We start from the raw sequence: 21,740 nt of genomic DNA on the forward strand, positions 1-21,740 counted from the left end.
ACTAATTTTCGAATTCTATTTATGAATTACGTAACAATAAGTACGACGTTTGATCTCTTTTATTGATGACGTCACAGGACAGTATTTCCGTCCGTATTTCCATATCAACACATTTTAGTTTTGACGTTTCGCAAAAAGTATCTCATTTGACTAGGTTGTCAATTAGCCTATAGTAACGTATCTCTCGTCTCTTTCGCACTAAGCGATGTACTATATTTCTGTCCAGCTGTCATTCTAATCATACGCTATAGTCCGGCAATCTCGTGCGCGACCCTCCTGCGGGGCGACAGACGGTGGCGGGGACGGGGTAGCGCGTCATCCTTTTGACATTCTAGAACACGGCTGCACACGTAGAGAAGTATGCCAGGATAAATCTTGCAATAAGTTGTACTTACTTGTGACGTAATATAATATGTAGGAGTGAATAAAAAGATAGAACTATTTTATTTTATTTTTATTATTATGCTTGAGGACTAATTATTAGGAAAACTAAAATATTAATAGATTGTTTTATTATAAATCAATTTCCATATCGCTTTCATTTTCACTCCCCGTTTGATATTCTTCGTCACTTCTCTTTGATTTCTCCGTGTTTTGCTCATTAATTATTTATGTACAACATCCTTAAGTTGTCTTGAGATCGCCTTACTCATCCTCAGATATTAATCTCGTGTGCGTCGCCCTCAAAGTAGTACAGATTATCAAGCACGTGTTGCCGCTTCGGCTGCGCGGCCGAGACTGCCGTACTTGACGCGCAGATGCACGCGTTTCCCTTCCCCGCTACACCACCTGCTACCCGCTGACATCTTAGCTACCCCGTCCCCGCCACCGTCTGTCGCCCCGCAGGAGGGTCGCGCACGAGATTGCCGGACTATAGATCAATCTCAACCATAGACTAAGACTTTTTTCGCGCTGAGACCGTGTAGCCTCATTGCAAAATATAAAAACACATAACCAGTACGGTAACCATAACATTTATTCCTTATAAGTAACACTAACAGTAATAAACAGGACTAGCTATCACCTTATTAATGTATAAAACATAGCACAATTTCAACACCTTTTCATGTCTTCGTTTCTATACATATGTCAAGTTTGTTTTTCCATTTTTATCTGAAATCTGTTGTAAATTGTAAATCCTTGATAGTCCAGCGGAGAACGCGTTACTTATCACATCACATCGTAGTGTCACGGGTTCGAATCGCGACACGGGCTCTAAACCACTCAAATTGACTTCATGAGCTTAAATTTATGTTGGGACACAGATCGTATAATATTTAAGCGCGCGGTTGTTTTATGCTCCGGCCAAGTAGTTAATGCCATCTGCGGCAAATCTACAATAAGTCAAAAAAGTAAAAAGTCATTTCAAATCAGGTAATATAATTACAAATCATTGTTATACGCGGTTGACGCAGCGGCAAGCGCAGTTATTACCTGATACAAAATTATGTGTGCGTTAATCGCATTGCGTGTAGCGCAGCGTTTTTCGCATAAAACAACCGCGCGCTTAACTGATTGACTTTTGGTAAGAGTACAACTTTTCAATTATAAAACATTTTTCTAGTGCCTAATTATCTATTATTGGCTTTTACAGAAACTTTAATTACAAATCGGTACTCTTAGCGACATCTATTGAATTTTTTTAGAACAATTTTCCTAATGTTCGCGATGGAAACCCATGGTTGGGATCATAGAATCACATGGTTTCCAGGATTTGTGCCCGGTTAATGGCAGTAGGCTCGCACCCTATTACATGGTATTTAAACATAGCTGGCGAGGATTGGATATATAATATACCTCCGCCTACCCCTTCGGGGATACAGGCGTGATGTTTTCTTTATAGTAGTATTTCAAGTACATTATATTTGTGTCTGCAAGGACTCGTAGTACGCGAGCTCCTCGTCGGTGACAGAAGGTTTGAATGACTCCACTCCGCGATACATCTCGGACACCCCCAGGATAACGGAATCCGGGCTCAGCTCGCTCTCCTTTACCGCACCTGACAACAAAACAGTCCATAGAGCCTTATTGTTCGATGAACAAAACCTATTTTATATAATTTTATTTTCCTTTTTGTAATGTCATCTGCTTATTTTTATAATTGTAATTTTTTCTAATGACAAGATATTTACAAAAAATATGCGAATGTTATTTTATTTTAATTTAGTTATATTTACAGTGGCTGCAAGTTGTCTTTGATTACTTGTGGCTCTGCCCACCCCATTAGGGATTACGGGCGTGAGTTTATGTATGTATGTATGTTAGTTATATTTATAATTATTATCCTATATTAAAGGAGGATGTTATTGTGGGTTACATTAACTAGGCCGCACAAAAGGGAAGCGCTGAGTTCTCTCACCCAGTACAAAATTTAAGTCGACAGCCCTGAGGGTGCCCAGTCTTTCATGAAGTCCACTTAAGGGTGGTCAAAAAGGCGACATCGAAGCAATTCATCTAAAAAAGCAATATTGCTATTTGAAATTTGTTATATCTTCTAAATTTAAATGTCAAATAGCAATATTGCTTTTTAGATGAATGGCTTCGATGGGGCCTTTTTCTTTGATGAGAGTGGAAGAAGCGAAATTGGTGTCTCAGGATCGTAGTAAGAGGAATTCCGTGGTCTCTGCCTACCCCAACGGAAAATGGGCCTGATCTTATGTATGTATGTGTATATAGTCATGAGCAATATAATGTACCCACTTTAGGACTCTGTCGCACTAACATATTTGACATTTAGTGAGACTTACAGTTCAATTTGTCAAAAAAGTTAATGTGACATGGTACCAAAGTGTATACATATTAATGCTCGTGACCGTAGCCTTTTCAGCCCCCATATCGGTGTACCTGCGTGCAGCCGAGCCACGAGCCCGCGGACGGCGGCGGCGCGCGCCGTGCCCACCACCTGCAGCAGGTCGGCGCCCGTCACGCGCTCCGGCAGCGCCGCCGACACCTGCTCCAAGTCCACTTCCGGCCGCAACTTGTAGCTGAAATACCACGCAACATTTACTGTAAGAAAACCAGTTATGCTCAAAAGTGACAGCTAACTTTTCAAGGTTAGCCCAGATGACGTCATCCCTACGTTGCCATTTCGCAAAAAACAAATTACCCACGACTTTATTATTTATTCGTAGCCCACGACCAATGTTTTTAATTTACTTTGCAAAGTAATTTTGAAATTTTAGAAAAAGATTTATGTAGTTTTAATGATTTTTATTACCTCCTACACAGCGCTCGCAGTACACTGGTTTTCTGCTGCTGTCCGCAGTATGGGCCGACGTAGATCAGTTTGTCCAGCCGACCGGGCCGCAGCAGAGACTGCTCCAGCAGGTCGGGGCGGTTGGTCGCGCCCATTATGAACACGAAGCTCGATGTGTCTGCGTCTACATGTAGATAGACATACCCTTTATGACGTAATTAGAGTGAGGTATCTCTCGCCTCTTGTACTAATCTGTATAGCGTTAGTGTGAAAGAGACATATTATTATATCACATCTCTGTCGCGCCAAGTGGTGTGCTATATCTCTGTCTTGCTGTTATTCTAATAATGCTACGTTATAAGGAGTATCGTTGCAATTTTTTTAAAAGAAGATTTTAAACAGTTGAAGGTCTGTGGTAACTTGTCATAAAGTGTCATATGGGTGTATGACGTCACACACATGCGCGTGTACGATAAAAGCAGTAGTGCCTAGGGAAACAAAAGTAACGTTAATATGTAGTGTCTGTGTAAAACGAGGTGTGTGTTGTAAGAAGTATCCGGAGTGTCCTGAGTACCTTCCCCTCCCGCGACCCCGTCGACCTCTGCCAGCAGCTGGCTGACTACGCGATCGCTGGCGCCGCCCGAGTCTCCCGCCGCGCCGCGTCTCGGCGCCAGCGCATCTAACTCGTCCAGAAACACTATGCAAGGGGATGACGCTCGGGCTGACTCGAACACTAGGAAATAATAAGATGTTATTGTCAATATTTCGTATTATTATTAGTAAGTACGGTCGCAGGCCTTTACCAATAGGCACACAGACACCTAAATAAATGTTACCAGCTATCTTTTATAACTACCTAATATTTTATATAAAAACTGAGGCTAATAAATAATTCGATTCCCGGTGGAGATATACCACAAAAATTACTTTGTGATCCCTAGTTTGGTTATTACAGGCTGATCACCTGATTGTCAGAAAGTAAGATGATTTGGAAGGCACATTAAGCCGTTGGTCCCGGTTACTACTTACTGATGTAAGTGAGTTGTCGTTACATGAGCCGTGTCAGGGGCCTTTGGCGGCTCAATAGTAACTTTGACACCATGGTTGATGAGGTTGGTACTCCACCTCAAAATCCATACGATAGGAGAACAAATAAAATAAAGTACGGTCAGCGCCCTAACGTTTTATTTTATTAGGGGGACTTGTTTGCCTGTTCGTTTGCTATATAAAGTTACAGCTAACAATAGTTTACCTTTTCTGACGTTCTCTTCAGACTGCCCAATGTACATGTTGAGCAGCTCGGGTCCCTTCACGCTGAGAAAACTAACGTTGAGCTCAGTGCTCACCGCCTTGGCTACCAGGGTCTTACCACAGCCTGGAGGGCCGTACAATAGAATACCTGGAAAGAGCTCAGTAGGATATTTGACTGCGTCAAAAATAAATACTAATCTAGAAATGTATATTTCTAAGATGGTAAAAATCAATCTTACTTTTCGACTTATTTTTGAATTTTATTTATGGATTAAGTGACAATGAGTACCACGTTTGACCGCTTTTATTGATGACGTCACAGGTCAGTATTTCCATACAAACTCCATAGAAAACTTAGTTTTTTGGCGTTTTGTAAAAAGTATCTCATTGGACTAGATTGTCAAGTAGCCACAAATACAAAAATACAGTATTACAAGAAAATAAACATACAGAATCAAAAAGCAAAAACGGTAGTATTATTCGGATATTTGCGTATAAGTAGTAAATTCTAACATCAATGTGATACCGAACAGATATTAGAAAGTGATACCTAATGTATGTGACCAGAATTTTTCTGAACAATAAAGCAGCATTGCACAGTAAAGTTACCAGTGAGCAAGTGTTTACCTGATCTTTTTAAACTGGAATTCTTGAACAAATGAGGGTACTTTATAGGAAATTCTATCGTTTTCAATAGCTCTTTCTTCAGTTGTTCCAAACCTCCAATATCTTCCCAATATACTTTTGGTATTTTCGGCGCATCCAAGTGTTGACTTTGAAGACTTCTTATGGACTCTGAAAGAATTACGTAGCTATAATATATAGTGTAAAATTGGGCTGCTTTTAAAGTAATGCAATGGGAATATATAATAATATTTAATTACATAGATAAATAGTTACCTAAAGCCGAATTGAAGTCTTCTTCCTGAACTAAATGCAAATTAGGGTCTGTAGGCAACTGATTATAACTATTATGTTGTTTCAGATACGATTCTCGCATTGCAAAATGTACTAAGGTGTCTAAATCACCATAGCAAAATGTTTCAGTCTTGGCTGCCACTCTTTGCAGGACGTCTTTTGTATTTTTGCTTAAATTGTCTAAGTTTTGATCTAAAGTATTCATAGAACAGTCAGTGGTTTGATTGTCAATGTTTAATTGCATTACAGAAGCAAACCATTGCAGCATTTCATGTCTTTGCTGTATGTTAGCCCTGGATATATGGAACTTTTCTAAGAACATTCTCAGAATGTTTGGCTTCAAATCTACTCTTTCTGTCACAGCTATGAATATGATTGGATGCTTCGTGTAATTTTGATACAAGTCTGTTATTGTATTCATAAAGTATTCCATCACTCTACAGTCTTCATTGTTTTCTGGGTCCACTGCAAATACCTGGAAACATTGATGTATACATAGTAACCTTGCCTGGTAATAAAACCTACAATATACTTTCAGACTCATGTACATGGCCGTTATAATGATGACAGAAAAGCAATGTCAAAAAACCTGCATGCTTACATGTATATGACCAGTTAACTCAGACTGTGAGGACAGTTGCAGCTGATAATGTGGATGCCAGCTTAGGGATGTTTGACTGCCCTATCCATACATGGGTTTGTGAATAGTGCCATATTTTATTAATAAATACCCACACTTACCTCAAAATTATCTAAGAGAACTATAACAGGTGCAGCAGCTTTAGCTTTCTGTACCATGGAATTTATTTTGCTTTCAGTCTGTTTTGCTGTTGAGCTTTGCAATGAATTGCAGTCGATTTGTAAACAATTCATTCCTAAAATATAAGAATACATATGTTTTATTTATCAATTTTAAATGCCAGATTGCACAAGATAGAACATAGCAAAATTTACAAGATTTAGTGATTGAATGTGAGTGAATTTAAAAATCTTTTATTGCTCTTAAGGATTGAATATTTTCTCTGTATTTACCATTGTACTTGGCCAATGTCTTAACCAGCAGGTGTCTGCCAGAACCTGTGTATCCAGTCAGTAACAACATTGGTATTATTGGGCTGGTCATGACAGAAGACAACTCATCTGTAATAAAGACATTCTTTCTTAACATGGATTCAATACATTATGGCAAATTAATTAGGTATACTCAACAACAAAAATATCAACCAGCCAGCCAGCCGGCTATACTAGCAAGTATTTATATGATATTTTTTAACTGTTGATTTAAATTACTTTGTTATGGTGTTCTTACTTATGTCTCCAGTCAAAAATGGAGCAATAGTCTCTTGCATCTGCTCAAACATGTGTCTCAGCCCAGTGGGACAGAGAGACAAAAATCCCAGGTTTTTACTCTCACTCTCCTGGGGCTTGAAGTATTCGTCTCTAGGCTTCAATGTATGAATGTTCTCCCCCAAAGTCAGCTGTGTTACTCCTCGCACTATGAAGTATGACTGCAGTATCTTTTCATCATTTATCTTTGAATCTTTACTTTCAATATCACTTGTAACTTTATTGCACTTAAAGTACAATCTCCCAGCACCTTCAACTAAGTCTAAATACTTAAAATGGTATTTCCCAGTAATTGTTGGTGTCAATTCTATGCTAAATATGTCATTTAAACTCACAAGTTTCGGTTCATCAAAGTGGTTGTTCAATACTTCCTTAACAAAATCATTGGATAAGTCATATTCATTCACAATTAAGCACACTTCAGCAGCTGCAGCTATTTTTGGTGATTTCTCTATTGATGGTACAGGGTGAAAAGATACCACTACTTCACAGGAGTCTTCTAAGTTATACGAAGATGCAATACTACATAATTCATTCTCACTTGTGTAAGCAATATTTTCAGGTACTAATTTTGATCCCACTACAGGAACTATTCGAATATTATCCAGACTCTTGGACCTATTATCCGTCCACAACTTTTTATGTATTTCAGAAGTCATAAATCCAAGGTTGAATCGTAATAAACCGTTTTCTTTCAAATTGTTTTCCCTGTGTTTCTGCCTTCTTTTAACATCAGGAGTAATTTTCATGGCAAGCCATAAGACACCATTGTCAATGTAGAATAAGTTCTCTGCACACAGCTGTATGTATTGCTCCCTGGATATTATCAAACATTTATGTAATAAAACAGACAAATTCTCATCCAAATGTTGCTTAACAACATGCTGAACTACATGATACGGGGCAGCTTTGACGACAAACGTATCCATGGCCTTCAAAGATAATAGCTGCTTATGATAAATCCTGTACTTTATCGCAAGAAATACCAGGAATGTAGAAGTATTGTACTTTGGATAGATAACCTTCAAACAAAATTTTATCACCCATAATTTTGTAGTATTTTCTCTTTTCATAATCTCCAAAATAAAAAATAAGAATCACAAGTCACAACTAAAAATTACATAAATAATGCTTTTAGAACAAAAATAACACAAGAAACTCTCTTCAAATTCTGATAACAATGATAATAACAAACAAACGTCAAACTCAAGCTGTATCAAGGAGTCCGTTCGTTTCATGGGTTCGTTTCAATGGAATTACCGATTTTGAAACGTATTTTTATCCTAATCGGAATTTTGGAATCACTAGCCCAAAATGTCAATGTTATCGTAGGACCATAGACAACCAAACCATCCTCCATCTTTCTTTCCGGTTTCCAAAATGGTGAGTATTCAGTGCAGGCGTGATAATTTTACGAAAATAATTTATAAAAGTGTTAATACCTTTTAATTTCTAGTGTTAAGCATTAAAATCACATCAATAAATATAAGTTCTATTTAAAAATAGCCTTAGACCGCGATTAAAGAGTGTTAAACACTTGTTTAGCTGCGAACCTCGTGGCGATGCTTGTTTTCAACGATGAATTCTGTTATTTTAGCCGCCCAAGAAGGACACGAAGACTTCGGCCAAGCAGCCGCAGAAAACCCAAAAGAAGAAGGAGGGGTCTGGTGGCGGCAAAGCCAAGAAGAAGGTGAGCAACTTGTGACGAGTGAAGTGAGGTTATGTGAACATGTCAGATTCAATTCGGAATAGGGATACTAATATCTAATAAGTTTTAACAATTTACTGAATTATATACGTTTAACTTAACATATGATTAAACATTTTAGCTTGACAACATGAGAGTACAAACACTGATATATTGAGTATGATGGCATCTCCATACTAATCTTATACCCTAGCATATCCCGCATAATACTAACGAGTTCCTACATGTTTTCCATTGCAGAAGTGGTCCAAAGGAAAAGTCCGTGACAAGTTGAACAACCAGGTGTTGTTCGACAAGGCCACCTATGAGAAGCTGTACAAGGAAGTGCCACAGTACAAGCTGATCACCCCCGCTGTAGTTTCTGAGAGACTAAAGGTCAGAGGCTCCCTCGCCAGGAGGGCACTCATCGAGCTCAGGGAAAAAGGTTTGTTGCATTTGTCTCTTTAAGATACTAAAAGAATAGTTTAAGTGTGCTTTCTACTTTTAGTAAAACTGTAATAGGTAACAGTCTCAACTCAAAAGAGAATTGTATTCTTTGTAATATAGACCAGCAGGAACCAAAAACATTTCTTGCTAGAGTATAACAAAGTAACATATTTCTTGTTGCACCATCCCACATCCAAGTCTAGTAAATGTTTATTTCCAGGAAAGAAATTGCAAGTTTTACTGTATTCATGTCTTATGTCTGATTATTGAAATTAATTTCTGTACAATTAAGTATTTAATTTGAACAAAGTGGATCTCAAATGGAATAGAACTTTAATATGATGATCATTTTCTCTGGATGGACCATGACGGTTTAAAACTGATATATTGAGTCTGATTTACATAACCATTACAACCAGCATTTTAATGTTTTATGCTTTTTCTAATCTGTGTATAAATTGTTCTAGGTCTAATTAAGCAAGTCGTCCAACACCACGGACAGGTGATCTACACAAGAGCGACAAAGGGCGATGACCCAGTTGCTTAAGTTATGGATAAGTTAAAATAAAAAAAATCACAAAATACTGCAGTTTTCTTATAATTACATTCACTCAACATTTGTTACATTACATCCATTACACATTACAATATGGTTAACGTGACTTATGTTTATAATCAAGATCTGAAACTGCAAATCTGGCTGAAGGGTAGACCTCTCGTAGCCTGTCCTTGATATTGGCAGAATGCTCTTCATTTGCTGTTTCCACCACAACATTTGCCTGAAAACAATTTTACAATACCTACTTAACTGAATTTATTTTTTGACTGTCCTAGATTATCCACTGCTGAGTCCTAGTAAACATAATCTACTCATGTTTGCACAAAGTCTTAAATTCTTATACCATATAAAATTTGATGATTAAGCACTTCGCAACATCGAAATAATGCATAAAATGAGACATAATAAATTTAACTTTGAACAGTTCTGCTAACTAAAGAAGTACATACCCAAGTAGAGCCAACGTCACTATGCAGCCACAGCTGCTCTGTAACAACGCTCTTGAGCACGGCGTTCTCGTTGGCCACGACTTGAGCCAGCTTCTCCAATCCCGAGCGGTGGTCGGGCACGGCCACGGCGAACCGCAGCAACCGACCCGTGGCGCCCAGCCCGCGCTGGATCATGCGTGATAGTTTACCGCATTCTATGTTCCCGCCGCTTATTATGCACACCGCACTAAAGAGAAGAAAGATATCTACAAATATTTACCACCGTCTCACATAACATCGCGATACGATCTTTTTATACCCGTGAAGAAGAAGAAATCGAAGTTTGTATCATTTCCTGGCATGTTTTATATAGAAAAGCAAAGTTAAAATAATTTGCTCATATAAAAATAGTAGGCGTTTTAAAATGAGATAATAAATAATGGTGGTATGGGCCATGGGCATGTGAGGAGGAGTGATGAAAGGCACATTACAAACAAATGTGGATGGATTTAGGGGTAGGGGCCGAACCAAGAAAGTGCAGATCACGCACATAAATGAAAGAAGTCACCTTGTGTCGATCCATCTAGAGTGAGATAAGGGAGGAAGCAGTAAATAACCTTACCGTTTCCCCTTGAGCTCCGGCACGAGTCCCTGAATGACGGCGGCGACTGCGCACACGCCAGCTCCGTCGGCCACCAGCCGCTCCCGCTCGATCATGCCGATCAACGCGCGCGATATGTACGTCTCGTCCACCACCAACTGTGGATAATAGGTACATATTATTTTACGATTCGTGAGCCGTATTTTTGAATCGTTCGTTTTCGATTCGCGTGTGAAAGTCCATACCCATTCCACGTACCTAGTACAGTCATGAGCAATATCATGTATCCACTTTAGAACCCTGTCGCACTATCATATTTGACATTTATTGAGACTTACGGTTTAATTTGTCAAAAAAGTTAATGTGACATGGTTTCAAAGTGTGTATACACTTTACATGATAGGTATATTAGCATCATGTATTAATACTCGTGACATACAAATGACCGTACATCGGTATGATGAGACAGGTGTATGTATTTTGGCAAGTGAGTTGGGGACGAACGATTCAAAAATACGAGCTACGAGCTCCTGTCTCTACCTATGCTAGCATCTCACGACTAAACCGCTGCAATGATTTTGATGAAAATTGGCATGAAAACCGAAACCAAGAGATGGACATTAAATAGTACCTATCTATCAACTTTTCTGAGAGAAATAGAGTACTTTAGAATGCGATTTAGCCAAAGCCTTCGCAATAAGAAAAGTAGTTTTTATCGTCACACAATATAGCACGCATAATAGACCATCTCCGTGGCTGACTTTGCAAACTGACTGTATTTTCTTTTATTACTTATATCTGCATTTTTTCTAAAATAATTTGTCTAATGCGGAAAACAGGTGGGTTAAAATGGCCACATCGAAGTAATTCATCTAAGAAAGCAATATTGCAATTTGACATTTGCGCACATAAAAGTAAGTGCGCTATGCAAACAAATGTCAAATTGAAATATTGCTTTCTTAGATGAATTACTTCGATGTGGCCTTTTTAACCCCCCCAAGAACCCACTAACATAACATAACAAAGCTACAGCTCCAATAAACAACAGACCATTCTGTCAAGCCGGCCCCTGATGGTGGCGAAGGCGTTGTTACCGACGATGGACGCGCTGAGCCCATCAGCCAGGTTGGGCACCACGGGCGTTGACACTGGCTCGCCGGCCTGCAGGGCTTTCATCATCTTCGGCACCTTCGCGCATTCTGCACCCTGGGAAGTTCTTCTATCGTGTGGGTTGTGAGGTGGATTACCAACCTCATCAACCCTGGTGTCAGGGTTACTATTGATGTCCTAACCAAACTAGGGATCACAAAGTGACTTTCGTGATATGTCCCCACCGGGATTTGAACCCGGGACCTCCAGATCGTGAGCCGAACGCTCAAACCACTGGACCATGGAGGCCGTTAACCCTGGGGAGTGGATTCGTTATAAAAACATGGACGGATGAGCTAATGAAGACCGATACAAAACACTAGCTGTTATCCGCGACATCACTCGCGTGATAGACTAACTTATTATACGAGTATTAAAAATTGAACGTGAAATTGAAGTCTGTTCGCATTGCTATCATGGGTAAGCATTCAGAGTAGACAGAAGCACTAGATCCAGCCAAGCACCTGGTCTAGTTAATGCCATCTGCGGCAAATCTAGGTACAATCAGTCAAACCAACAAAATAATCTCCACTAATAATACTCTGTTTGTTTTTGCGACATGGCCGAGCAGATGAGCTGATCGCGTTCAACGATTTTTTTTCTTGTTCCAGCATATAAGAAGCGTTATTGAAAAATAAACTACAAATAACTCTAATAGACTCACATAGACAAGACAGGAGCACTTGAGTTTCTTGCACGCAATGAGCACGGCGGCTAGCAACCCCCCAGCGGACACGGGCACGATGACGGCGTCTACCTCCGGCAGTTGTGTCACTATCTCCAGCCCTATCGTGCCCAGGCCTGCCATCACTAGGGGGTCGTCCGAGCTGCAATGACACGGCGAGGAATAAAGGGAATAATTCACCAAAATACTTAGCCTCGGTGGGTGTGAAAGGCATGGGTGAATCGCTGTTCTTTGTTTATTAGTTTATGAGAAAGTATTTATCAATGTTCTTTGTTTCAAGTCCTTGAAGAAAACGTTTCTTTGGCCTTGAACATTTCGGTATCCTTCTCATCCTACTACTTCTACCTTTTATATGGGAAACACACTAAAAAGTCTTCTTTATATTTTAAAAATACATAATTAAGCACTTAATAAAAACTTTTTGGTAGATCGTGTGAAACCCGAACGGGTACTTAGACTTATTTCTTCTGTTTGTGACTCTGTGCTTTGCAGTTGCAGATATAGCTATGGAAGCCGGACAAGCTGTTTAGTTACCTATGGAACATTGTCTTACACAATTGTTATTAACTATACAGGGGGGGAGGGGGATTCAGCTAATGATTCCGAGTTAATAATATCAAGTGGAATTTTCCGTCGCAAAATTCATTTATCCTGTAGTCAGGTTGTTAGAGACACCGCACCAGGGGCGGGGCGGGGTTCAGGTTTTAATGTTCTATACGGTGTCAATAACATGAGATGGAGTCGATGGACAACAGATCGCGCCGCCGCCTAGTAATGACAATTGAGTTACCAAATATAAGTCTGCTTAGTGTCCTTGCAGACCTTGCGCGCGTAGGTAATGGCATCGTCCACGTTGTCTCCCACTAGCACCACGTCGGCGCCCAGCTCGGAACAGCGCTGCGACACCGCCGGCGGGGTGCGGTCCGGCATCGCCACTGTCACCTGCAGCCACACCCCGGACACTTCATACAAAAATCTTGCAGTTTAATGTAAATAAAAGGTTATATAACCATCAGTTACAGCTTTTAATAATTATAATACAATGATAAATTTATAAGTGCTCTCGTTGATGTCTTTTGTATGAACGTTTAAATCAGAGTGGTTTCGATGGACCATCTACCCACCAATTCGCTTTAAGAGCCCTTTAACAGACATTTATGTCGCACGTCTGTAGCGCTGCAAAGCGAAACCTGACGTCGCTGTCGCTAACGCTGCAGTCGCACAACTGTCGAGCAACCGTCGCGCTGTAGCTGCACTAATCAAATATGTATGGACACGAGTGGCACTGCTGTGGCGCGACATAGATGCGATACAGTCGCGCGACAAAAACGCTTATACTTTGTTTTAAGTTTACGCGGTTATTATCATAATTAAAACACGTAATAACGGGTGCCATGATCACAGTCAGTGTCATCCCGTGATCATGGCACTTGCAACAGTGTCGAAATATCGAGTCTCATATCCCTACTTTAAACGCGGTAAGAACCCGTTATTATGTGTTTTAATTATAAAAACGCTTATATGTGAACGCGCTCTTATAGTGTACGTAATATGCTCACCGGCACGCCCATGATGCCGCCATGGTAGGCTGCCGCCAGCGCCATGTTGCCTCCAGACGGCACGATCACCCCGCGCTTGCTCAGATCCTCGAACTTCGCCACAAACGCGTTCCGTATACCTCGTTCTGCACAGCTTTAGACAACAATTGTTTTTAGTGGGTTTGGGGTACCTAACTACGTAATGAATATGTACGTGTAGTATATGTACGTACTTACTACGTAAGTATATGTTTGACATTTAGGTCATGTACTTTACTCTAGCCATAGAGGCAGCCAATCAGCTCGCGACACCAAACACTTCAGAGCCCCGATATCGACCCCGCCGGCGTGGTCGACGATTTCCCTCATTCAGCGCTTATCGCTATCGACCCACTAGGGTTGATTAATTCTTTCAAATATTTTTCCTCTCAGACGACGCCCTGAGCCGAGGTTCGCGCCCAACTGGGCACCCTCAGGCCTGTTGTCTTAAACGTTGTACCGGGTGAGAGCCTTCAGCGCTCCCCATTTGTCCGGCCAAGTAGTTAATGCCATCTGCGGCAAATCTACAATAAGTCACGTCAAAAAAAAAAAAAACACATTAACTTTTTCGACAAATTGACCGGTAAGTCTCATTAAATGTCAAATATGTTAGTGCGACAGGGTTCTAAAGTGGGTATATGATATTGCTCATGACTGTACTAGGTCCATGGTAAATTATGAATTCTGATTACTAAATAAACACAGATCTAAAAGTAACGATAAACATTTTCTTTTTTCTATTTATAATGAGTCCGATATTTTATTACGTTTTTCTATTACGGCTTTTTCATACAAGTTCCAAAGTAATTTCGTGTTTTGACGTTTAGTAAAATTAACTGATTTGACTAGTTGGAAACTAGCCTATTGGACGCTCCAAGGTCCAACGCGATGGAACCTTTCATTCCCTGGCCTGCCTACAATTTAGGATGGGGATGGGTGAATATCAAAATGTGTCAAGTTTGGTGGCGAACTGTCATATAATTTTTTCGTGAAAAATTGGGGAAATTGGGAATTGAAAAATTCCTTTTTCATGTCGGAACCGAGGATCCTTTTGGATCTTTTTCATGTCGGAACCCAATTTTTCACGAAAAAATAATATGAAATTTCGCCACCAAACTTGAAATTTTGAGATTCACCCGGATACTTTTATCAAGAATGGCTGTGACCCCACTCTCCTGTGATTACGTGTCTATATTGTACATAGAAAAGTTATTATTTTACCTGCCAGTGTACTGCAAGTTCTCACACTTGAGATAAATATCGTAGTCCATGTATTTGCTAATTTTTGCTTCCTACAAATAAAACAGTACCGGTATTATAAGTCCTTACAACGCAGATAAGTAAAGTTTCATATAACGTAGAGTGGTAGTGCTTACACATAGTGGAGTGTGTATGATTCCACCTTCGATCCTTTCAGCCGCTTGCTTTATCTCGGCGAATGTTAAAATGTGGGGTTGGGTGCCGGTAAACAATTCTGTAGCATTCTGTTGATTGTAATAATATTCGTAATATGTAAGTATACCTGCTGAGATCCAGTTGTGGTTGGTATGGTAGCCTGACACTACTAGTAGACGGTTCATCACGTTCAGTGATGTACTGTTCCCGATTCGAGAATGTTCCAACTTTATAAACATGCCCCTGCCGGGGTGCAAAAGTTACTTTAAAAGCGCACAGAACAAAATGGATGTAGATTAGAGCGAAATATTTACTTAAAGCCAAATTGCAACCACCATTAGGGGAATTCAGAATCTGCCGAATCCAGAATCTGTTCAAATCCGAATCTGTCCAGTCTCCGCATAAGGTGTGGACCTTTATTGTAAATTACTATTTTACTTGTCCGTACTTACATTAACTTCGTGAGATTATGTACATACCATTCTATCATACAATATTTAAACTCCACCAAAAATATAAATAGTAACTGTAAATGGCAAAAGTGACGAATAATTTTGGATATAGATACTGTAAAACTGAAGATTTGGGATATCTTTCAAAGATGACGGGGAGGTTCCTACTTCTATTTCGCTTCTGTCACCGAAAATCGTTTACTAATATGCCAGTATGTGACACAATGATAGGGTGTGGTGTGTAAAATAGTAGTACATGAGTACTTATTACTTTCGTGGTATAAAGTTCTATACAAATAGGAGAATGGATATTTTTCTATTCCTTCCTCCACTTTGTATCTGCTTGGTGTCTCCTCACAATGGCCTCTTCTTTTACCAATATTCTCATAAATGGTTAAATATTATAGTAAAGGTTATAGATAAAATTTTCAATCAAATCTTATTACATTCTATTCATCTATACATAATCAGAAATAAAAATGAATTGCTGTTCGTTTGTTTCACTTAAACTCGAGAACGGCTGAACCGATTTGGCTAAATTTTAGTCTTGAAATATTCGTGGAAGTCCAGGGAAGGTTTAAACGCTGCGAAAGTATGGAAAAGGGTAATACTAAGTTCACCGGGTCATCTAATACTAAATAAAACTAAAGAATCTGTCTACATCTGTTTACTCTGTTAATTGTTATAGGTACTTATATGAATACAAAATATTTGCGACGTAACAACTTAGCGGTTCAAATAATTATGAAAACTGTTACACCATGATGAAGTGTGACTGCGGGTACTCCTTCAGGAGTCTCTTCTCTAGTTCCTTGGAGTGGTTGCTGTCGCATGTCTCGATCATCATTGTTACCTGGCAAACAATGAAACATAGGAGTGGCACCATTCATTCAATAAATCAATCAACAATTCTTTATTGCACAAAAGCATAAACTCAGGACAAAAATAAGCGCAATCTTGGTTAATCACACCTAGAGCAGGCTGCAAATGATCAGCGCTTCTCCATCGATCTTGTTAGGATATTGGCTGATCATCCGATTGACAAAAATAAGATGATCCCTGACGGCACGTTAAACCGTTGGTCCGGTTAAAACTTACTGATGTAAGTACGTAGTCTTTACATGAGCCATGTAAAGTTTTTGGCGGCTCCGGCGGACACTGGTGACAGGGTTGTTATTGAGATGAGGTTGGTAATTCATCTCACAACCCGCACGATGATAGATAATAGGTAGCAATATGGAAACAAATGACGACGCCAGATACGGATTTGTCAATGTTACACATATCTTTACGCTCCGCTCTAGTACGGGTGATGATTTGCGACAACTCTTACAGAAATAGCGAAGACATCCCTCTTCATCCAGGTGCGCTCGGGCACCAGGCTCCTCACGTCCACCCCGGCCTCGCACAGCCGCGCCAGCAGCTTGGCCATGGCGCCAGGCACGTCGGGCACCGTCGTGATAAACTTCACCAGCCTACCCTCCGCCGCCAGCCCGCGGTCAATGACCCGCGAAAGACGGGAGCTGTTCACGTTCCCGCCGGAGAGGATGCACACCACACTGGACAACGGACCATATTTAGTAGAACATTGGTTCCTACTTACGACTAAAGTTTATTATTCTTACTGAGAGACCAGAGAATCTCTGGCGGCTCAATCAATCAATAATACTTAATAAAACCCCAGAACCCTTAATCAATACCCTGACACCAGGGTTGTTGAGGTCGGTCATCGATCTTACTGGCCATACGACAGAAGAAGAGTTATGATAAGCAGTCACATAAGTCGTCAAATATACTGTGTATCTTAGTGTGTGAGGTTAAACTCGTGACTGGTTTTATCTCGGATTGTATTCGTTGCCGTGGTGTACCCGTTAAGATTGTATTGATTGTATTTACCCCCTCCGATTGATTTAGGAGAGGCCTGTGCTCAGCAGTGAAGCATATGTAGACTGTTCATGTGTGTAATTATAGTATTCGTTACTACCCGAACGGATGCCCCAAATAATAAGTTAGCATGGACTTAATCAGAATTTAATAATTTATCTTTGACCTAGGAAACCATGGAAAGTCGAACCTTCACCTACATAAATGGGGCTTAAAGGAGTCGCCATACTGTGAATGTGGTCACCCGGATCAAACCCTATCTCACATAGTGAACGAGTGCCCTCTACACCGGTTCCCAGGTGGCATAGCCGAGCTGCATTATGTGACGGATGCGGCAGAGACTTGGTTAGGGGAACTTAAGGTGGATATATGATCCACGCAGGTTATTTTATTTTTGTCTGCCATACGCAATAATAATAAACCTAGGAAACTACCCAATTGAAAGTAGTGAATGGTTTTACTTCTTCCCATGAAGCTCTGGCACCTTGTTGGCGAGTATGGCGGCCACGCTGCAAGCTCCAGCGCCCTCCACTATCAGCTTTTCTCGCTCCAACAGCGTGATTATTGCTCGGGCTATCCACACTTCTTCCACCGTTATCTGGATTTTTAAATCGATTTAATAAGTTTAGAATTTATTTCAGAGTAGTGATTGCGAAAAAGATCGCGAGCGAAAATCTGTTGTTCGTCCATACCAGCAGGGGATAATAGGATTAAAAGAAGGAGAAGAAGTGGCGAATCTCTATACATTGGAGCATAATCCTTTACCTAATGAGTAACTAACTGCAACTGAGTTGAACACGAGCAAACGTAATTTCTAACACTCTAAGCTTGCTCTCGTTGATGTCTTTTATATGAAAAAAAAAAACAAAAAGCGTCAATAGAGGGGATTTGTTTTCTTACCTTCACCTATCTTATTGTCTTACCTATATATTCACCGATATTAATCACCGATTAATCATACATAAATTCACGCCCGTCATCCCTAATGGGGTGGACTAATTCAAGACGTCAAGAGTAACCTGATAAGAAGACCTAAAATGTTACTACTAGGGTTACGCCAGAATCAAGACCAGAACCACCCTGGCTGAGTGCTCCAGATCTACAGGGGAGTAACTAAATTGAGCACACCTGCCCTGTAAATTATACCTCTTAGCGGCTAAACGACATCTTTAAAATATTTAGTTAGGTAAGTATATTTCGGTGGCCGTAAACGAATCGAAAAAAACTGTATTTTGAGGGGCGCCACTGTGAAGTCTCGCACCAGCTAAATATTTTGCTAGGGCCACCACTGATGACTAGATCAAGATCCCAACCATCCTGTCCAGGTAGCCCCGGATGACGTTGAAGGCGTTGTTGCTGGCGATGAAGTGCGCCAGGCTGTCGGCGATGCTGGGGTCGCCGTGCACCATCACCGGCTTCTTCTCAGCTAGTGCGTGCGTCATTACAGGGGAGACTGCGCTTTCCACTCCCTGGGTTAAAATTGAGACAACTTGATTTAGGAATGATTTTTGTTTTTATAGCACTTTTTACCCGTGCTTAGTTCATTGCGATGGATGTACTCAATATTATAGATACATGGCGCCGGCGTCGGGTTAATGACGATACATAGATCGAATGAGCATGGACAGGATGAGGACCCGATGGTGTAATGGCTTGATAAGAGCTGAGAGTTCAAAGGTCAGAATATTTTTCGATTTAAATTTTGCCCCAAATGGCATTAACTACGCGACCGGATGTATGAAGTGTCGATGCGACAAAAAACAAGGAATACAAACGAACATACATAAACCAAAGTGTTGGGCTTGAGCGTCTTGACGGCGACGATGATGCCGGCGACGAGCCCGCCGCTGCCGACCGGGCAGATGATGGCGTCGAGCCGGTCCAACTGCGTCAACACCTCCAACCCAACTGTCCCGTAACCCGCCATCAGGTCCACTCGGTCCGTCCTGACAATAGCACCAATACTTTTCTTACGAACTACTCGGGTATTTGTTCTTGTCATAAACTTTGGGTACATATCTTTTCAATTGGGTACTCTGGGCAAACCCCCCAAGGCCCGGCGATTTTAGGGGGCACCCTAGCTCCTGCAAAGACCCCAATTGATAACAGTTGAATAAATTAAGAAAGCTTGATAACAGTTGAATAAATTAAGAATTATGCGTTTTGCCTATATTAACAAAACACCTAGTTTTTTGTCAAAGGTAATGGGACCCTGTCATTCCTTCAATAGGTTAAACACGGCCCTGGGTACCTACGCGATATACAGTCACATCATGCAACGGATGGGACAATAAATATGATTTGTGATCATGATAATGATTCATAGTCGCACGACGACTACTGTCACGACGACTACATGTCGTCAATCACTGAAAGATTTACTAAATGCGGTATGTAAGTAATAGTACTTACTTACTACTTAGAGAGTTATCTTTCAGTGATCGTATAAACGTGTTTATTACCCATGTATGTATTTAGATCCGATCTGTTCGCTGTATGAGAGTGCATCGAGGCTGGCTTCGTTTCCATCATTGCCGTGTACTTTGACAATTCCGAAGTTCTCCTTGTATCGCTGTTTCTCCGCAATGGGGCAGTCCTTGGGCACGACCACGTTGATCGGCACAGACTCACGGAAGCCACAGTAAGTCATAGCCGAAAGAAAATTTCGTCCGCCCGAAACTGTGCACCCTTTGCTTTTCTCAGAACTCGTCAATAAAGCCATTACATTGTACGCTCCACGAACTTTAAAACTAAACAGAGATAGAAAATAGTAGAAATGTATTTGGAATATTATTAATATGCTATGATTATATAGTATATACACACTTTTAACATTTCTTGTTTGTTTAAGAAATTGCAGACTGAAATCACCTGATTGACCGAAAAATGAAATGATTCCGGAAGGTACGTTAAGAAGTTAAACAGTACGTTACATGAGCCATTTCAGGGGCCTATGACGGCACAATAGTATCCCTGACACTAGGGTTGATAAGGTCGGTCATCAACCTAACCCAAACGAAAGAACATTTCTTGTAAGTAATGAAGACTTTATTACCTTCCTGTATTCTGCAAATTCTCACATTTGAAATACACTTTACATCTGTTTGTGCTTACGTATTTAGCTTTCTGTAAAAATAATGACGTGGCTTAAATAATAACAATTATTAACTTAAATCATAGTGTTTTATTTAAGATCCCTCCTTAAATATTATAGGGCCAGCCTAGTTGACTCTACATAACTTCCTACCGATTTTCTGCGGAAGTTGCATATCAGATTATAGTATTTTTACCATATCAGATTGTCCACCTATCTGCGAATTCGAAACAGGTTACCTATAATATCTGAATCTCAATTTTGATTCACAAATAAGGGCCGCCTTTTCTTGCGCGACCGAACGTAGCTTGAGGGACTTACTTGAAAATGCTTAATCCATTAAATTCAAATAAGTTTTCAATTTACGAACCACAAGTGGCGTGCATACAATGTTGTTTTTGATCCTGTTGTGTGCGTCCTGAACATCTTGAAGTTTTATCTTTATATTGCTTACACTTTCCGTTGGTTCTTCCTCTTTTTGCTATAAAAATAATTAAATGGTGTATTTATGACCCACATATTTTGTCTATACGAAGTATTGTTATTCTAAGATATTGGAAACACAGTTTTTATTAATATCTACCAAATGTACGGTACAGTTGCACCTATATCGACGCGAACAGATAAAATATCCATATAATTATACCCCAGAACAGAGGATGAGACCCAGCAGGAAAGCATTGATATAGACTGTTTATGTTTAAGTAAAACCAGCAGTGGTGCAGTGTGGTGGAGTATGCTCCATAGCCCCTCCAGTTCACCGAAGGGAGGTCTGTGCCCAGCAGAAACTATGTAGGCTGTTTATGCACATTGCAAATAGGCGAATTAAGTAATATACCTCTTTTGCTTTGCTAATGCTTTGGGCACTATCACCGGTCACATGCCAGTATGATGGTTCAAACAGCTGCTGCTTTTCTTTACTCTTCTTATCACCCATTTTTACTTTACTTTTTAACGAATTTCGCTGCATATGGATGTTTGTTTGTTTATATCTAATTTGAATTCTGTACTAAATTGACTAATGATGTATTAATTTTGCATTATTTTATATTTTGTAGGCAGGTTTTGCT

At 40.2% G+C, this 21,740-nt stretch overlaps 3 protein-coding genes across 3 annotated transcripts; 1 reads left to right on the forward strand and 2 right to left on the reverse strand.

The window, feature by feature from the left end:
* Window positions 1-958: 958 nt before the first annotated feature.
* LOC126375017 (uncharacterized) lies at window positions 959-7,911 on the reverse strand. Its single transcript, XM_050021853.1, has 10 exons — window positions 6,675-7,911; window positions 6,398-6,505; window positions 6,107-6,240; window positions 5,348-5,840; window positions 5,075-5,242; window positions 4,449-4,595; window positions 3,771-3,929; window positions 3,218-3,380; window positions 2,845-2,984; window positions 959-1,999 (listed from the first exon to the last, which is right to left on the reverse strand). Exons 1-10 carry the CDS (start codon window positions 7,783-7,785, stop codon window positions 1,860-1,862), a joined length of 2,763 nt encoding a protein of 920 aa, XP_049877810.1. The 5' UTR covers window positions 7,786-7,911; the 3' UTR covers window positions 959-1,859.
* Window positions 7,893-9,428, forward strand: LOC126375057 (40S ribosomal protein S25). The gene is made up of 4 exons (XM_050021900.1): window positions 7,893-7,952; window positions 8,310-8,402; window positions 8,661-8,844; window positions 9,314-9,428. The coding sequence occupies exons 1-4, from the start codon at window positions 7,893-7,895 to the stop codon at window positions 9,391-9,393; spliced, it is 417 nt and encodes a 138-aa protein (XP_049877857.1). The 3' UTR covers window positions 9,394-9,428.
* Window positions 9,429-9,468: 40 nt separating this feature from the next.
* On the reverse strand, window positions 9,469-21,607 carry LOC126375059 (uncharacterized). The gene is given in 16 exon segments (XM_050021901.1): window positions 9,469-9,625; window positions 9,855-10,080; window positions 10,456-10,592; window positions 11,485-11,640; window positions 12,248-12,410; window positions 13,059-13,210; window positions 13,828-13,960; window positions 15,067-15,137; window positions 15,222-15,329; window positions 17,035-17,251; window positions 18,038-18,174; window positions 18,890-19,045; window positions 19,360-19,511; window positions 20,028-20,326; window positions 20,632-20,702; window positions 21,509-21,607. Coding segments are annotated over 16 exon segments (2,403 nt in total). The 3' UTR covers window positions 9,469-9,499.
* Between the last annotated feature and the right edge of the window lie 133 nt (window positions 21,608-21,740).

Source organism: Pectinophora gossypiella, chromosome 18 (genome assembly GCF_024362695.1).
Source record: "Pectinophora gossypiella chromosome 18, ilPecGoss1.1, whole genome shotgun sequence".
Taxonomy (NCBI): Eukaryota; Metazoa; Arthropoda; class Insecta; order Lepidoptera; family Gelechiidae; genus Pectinophora; species Pectinophora gossypiella.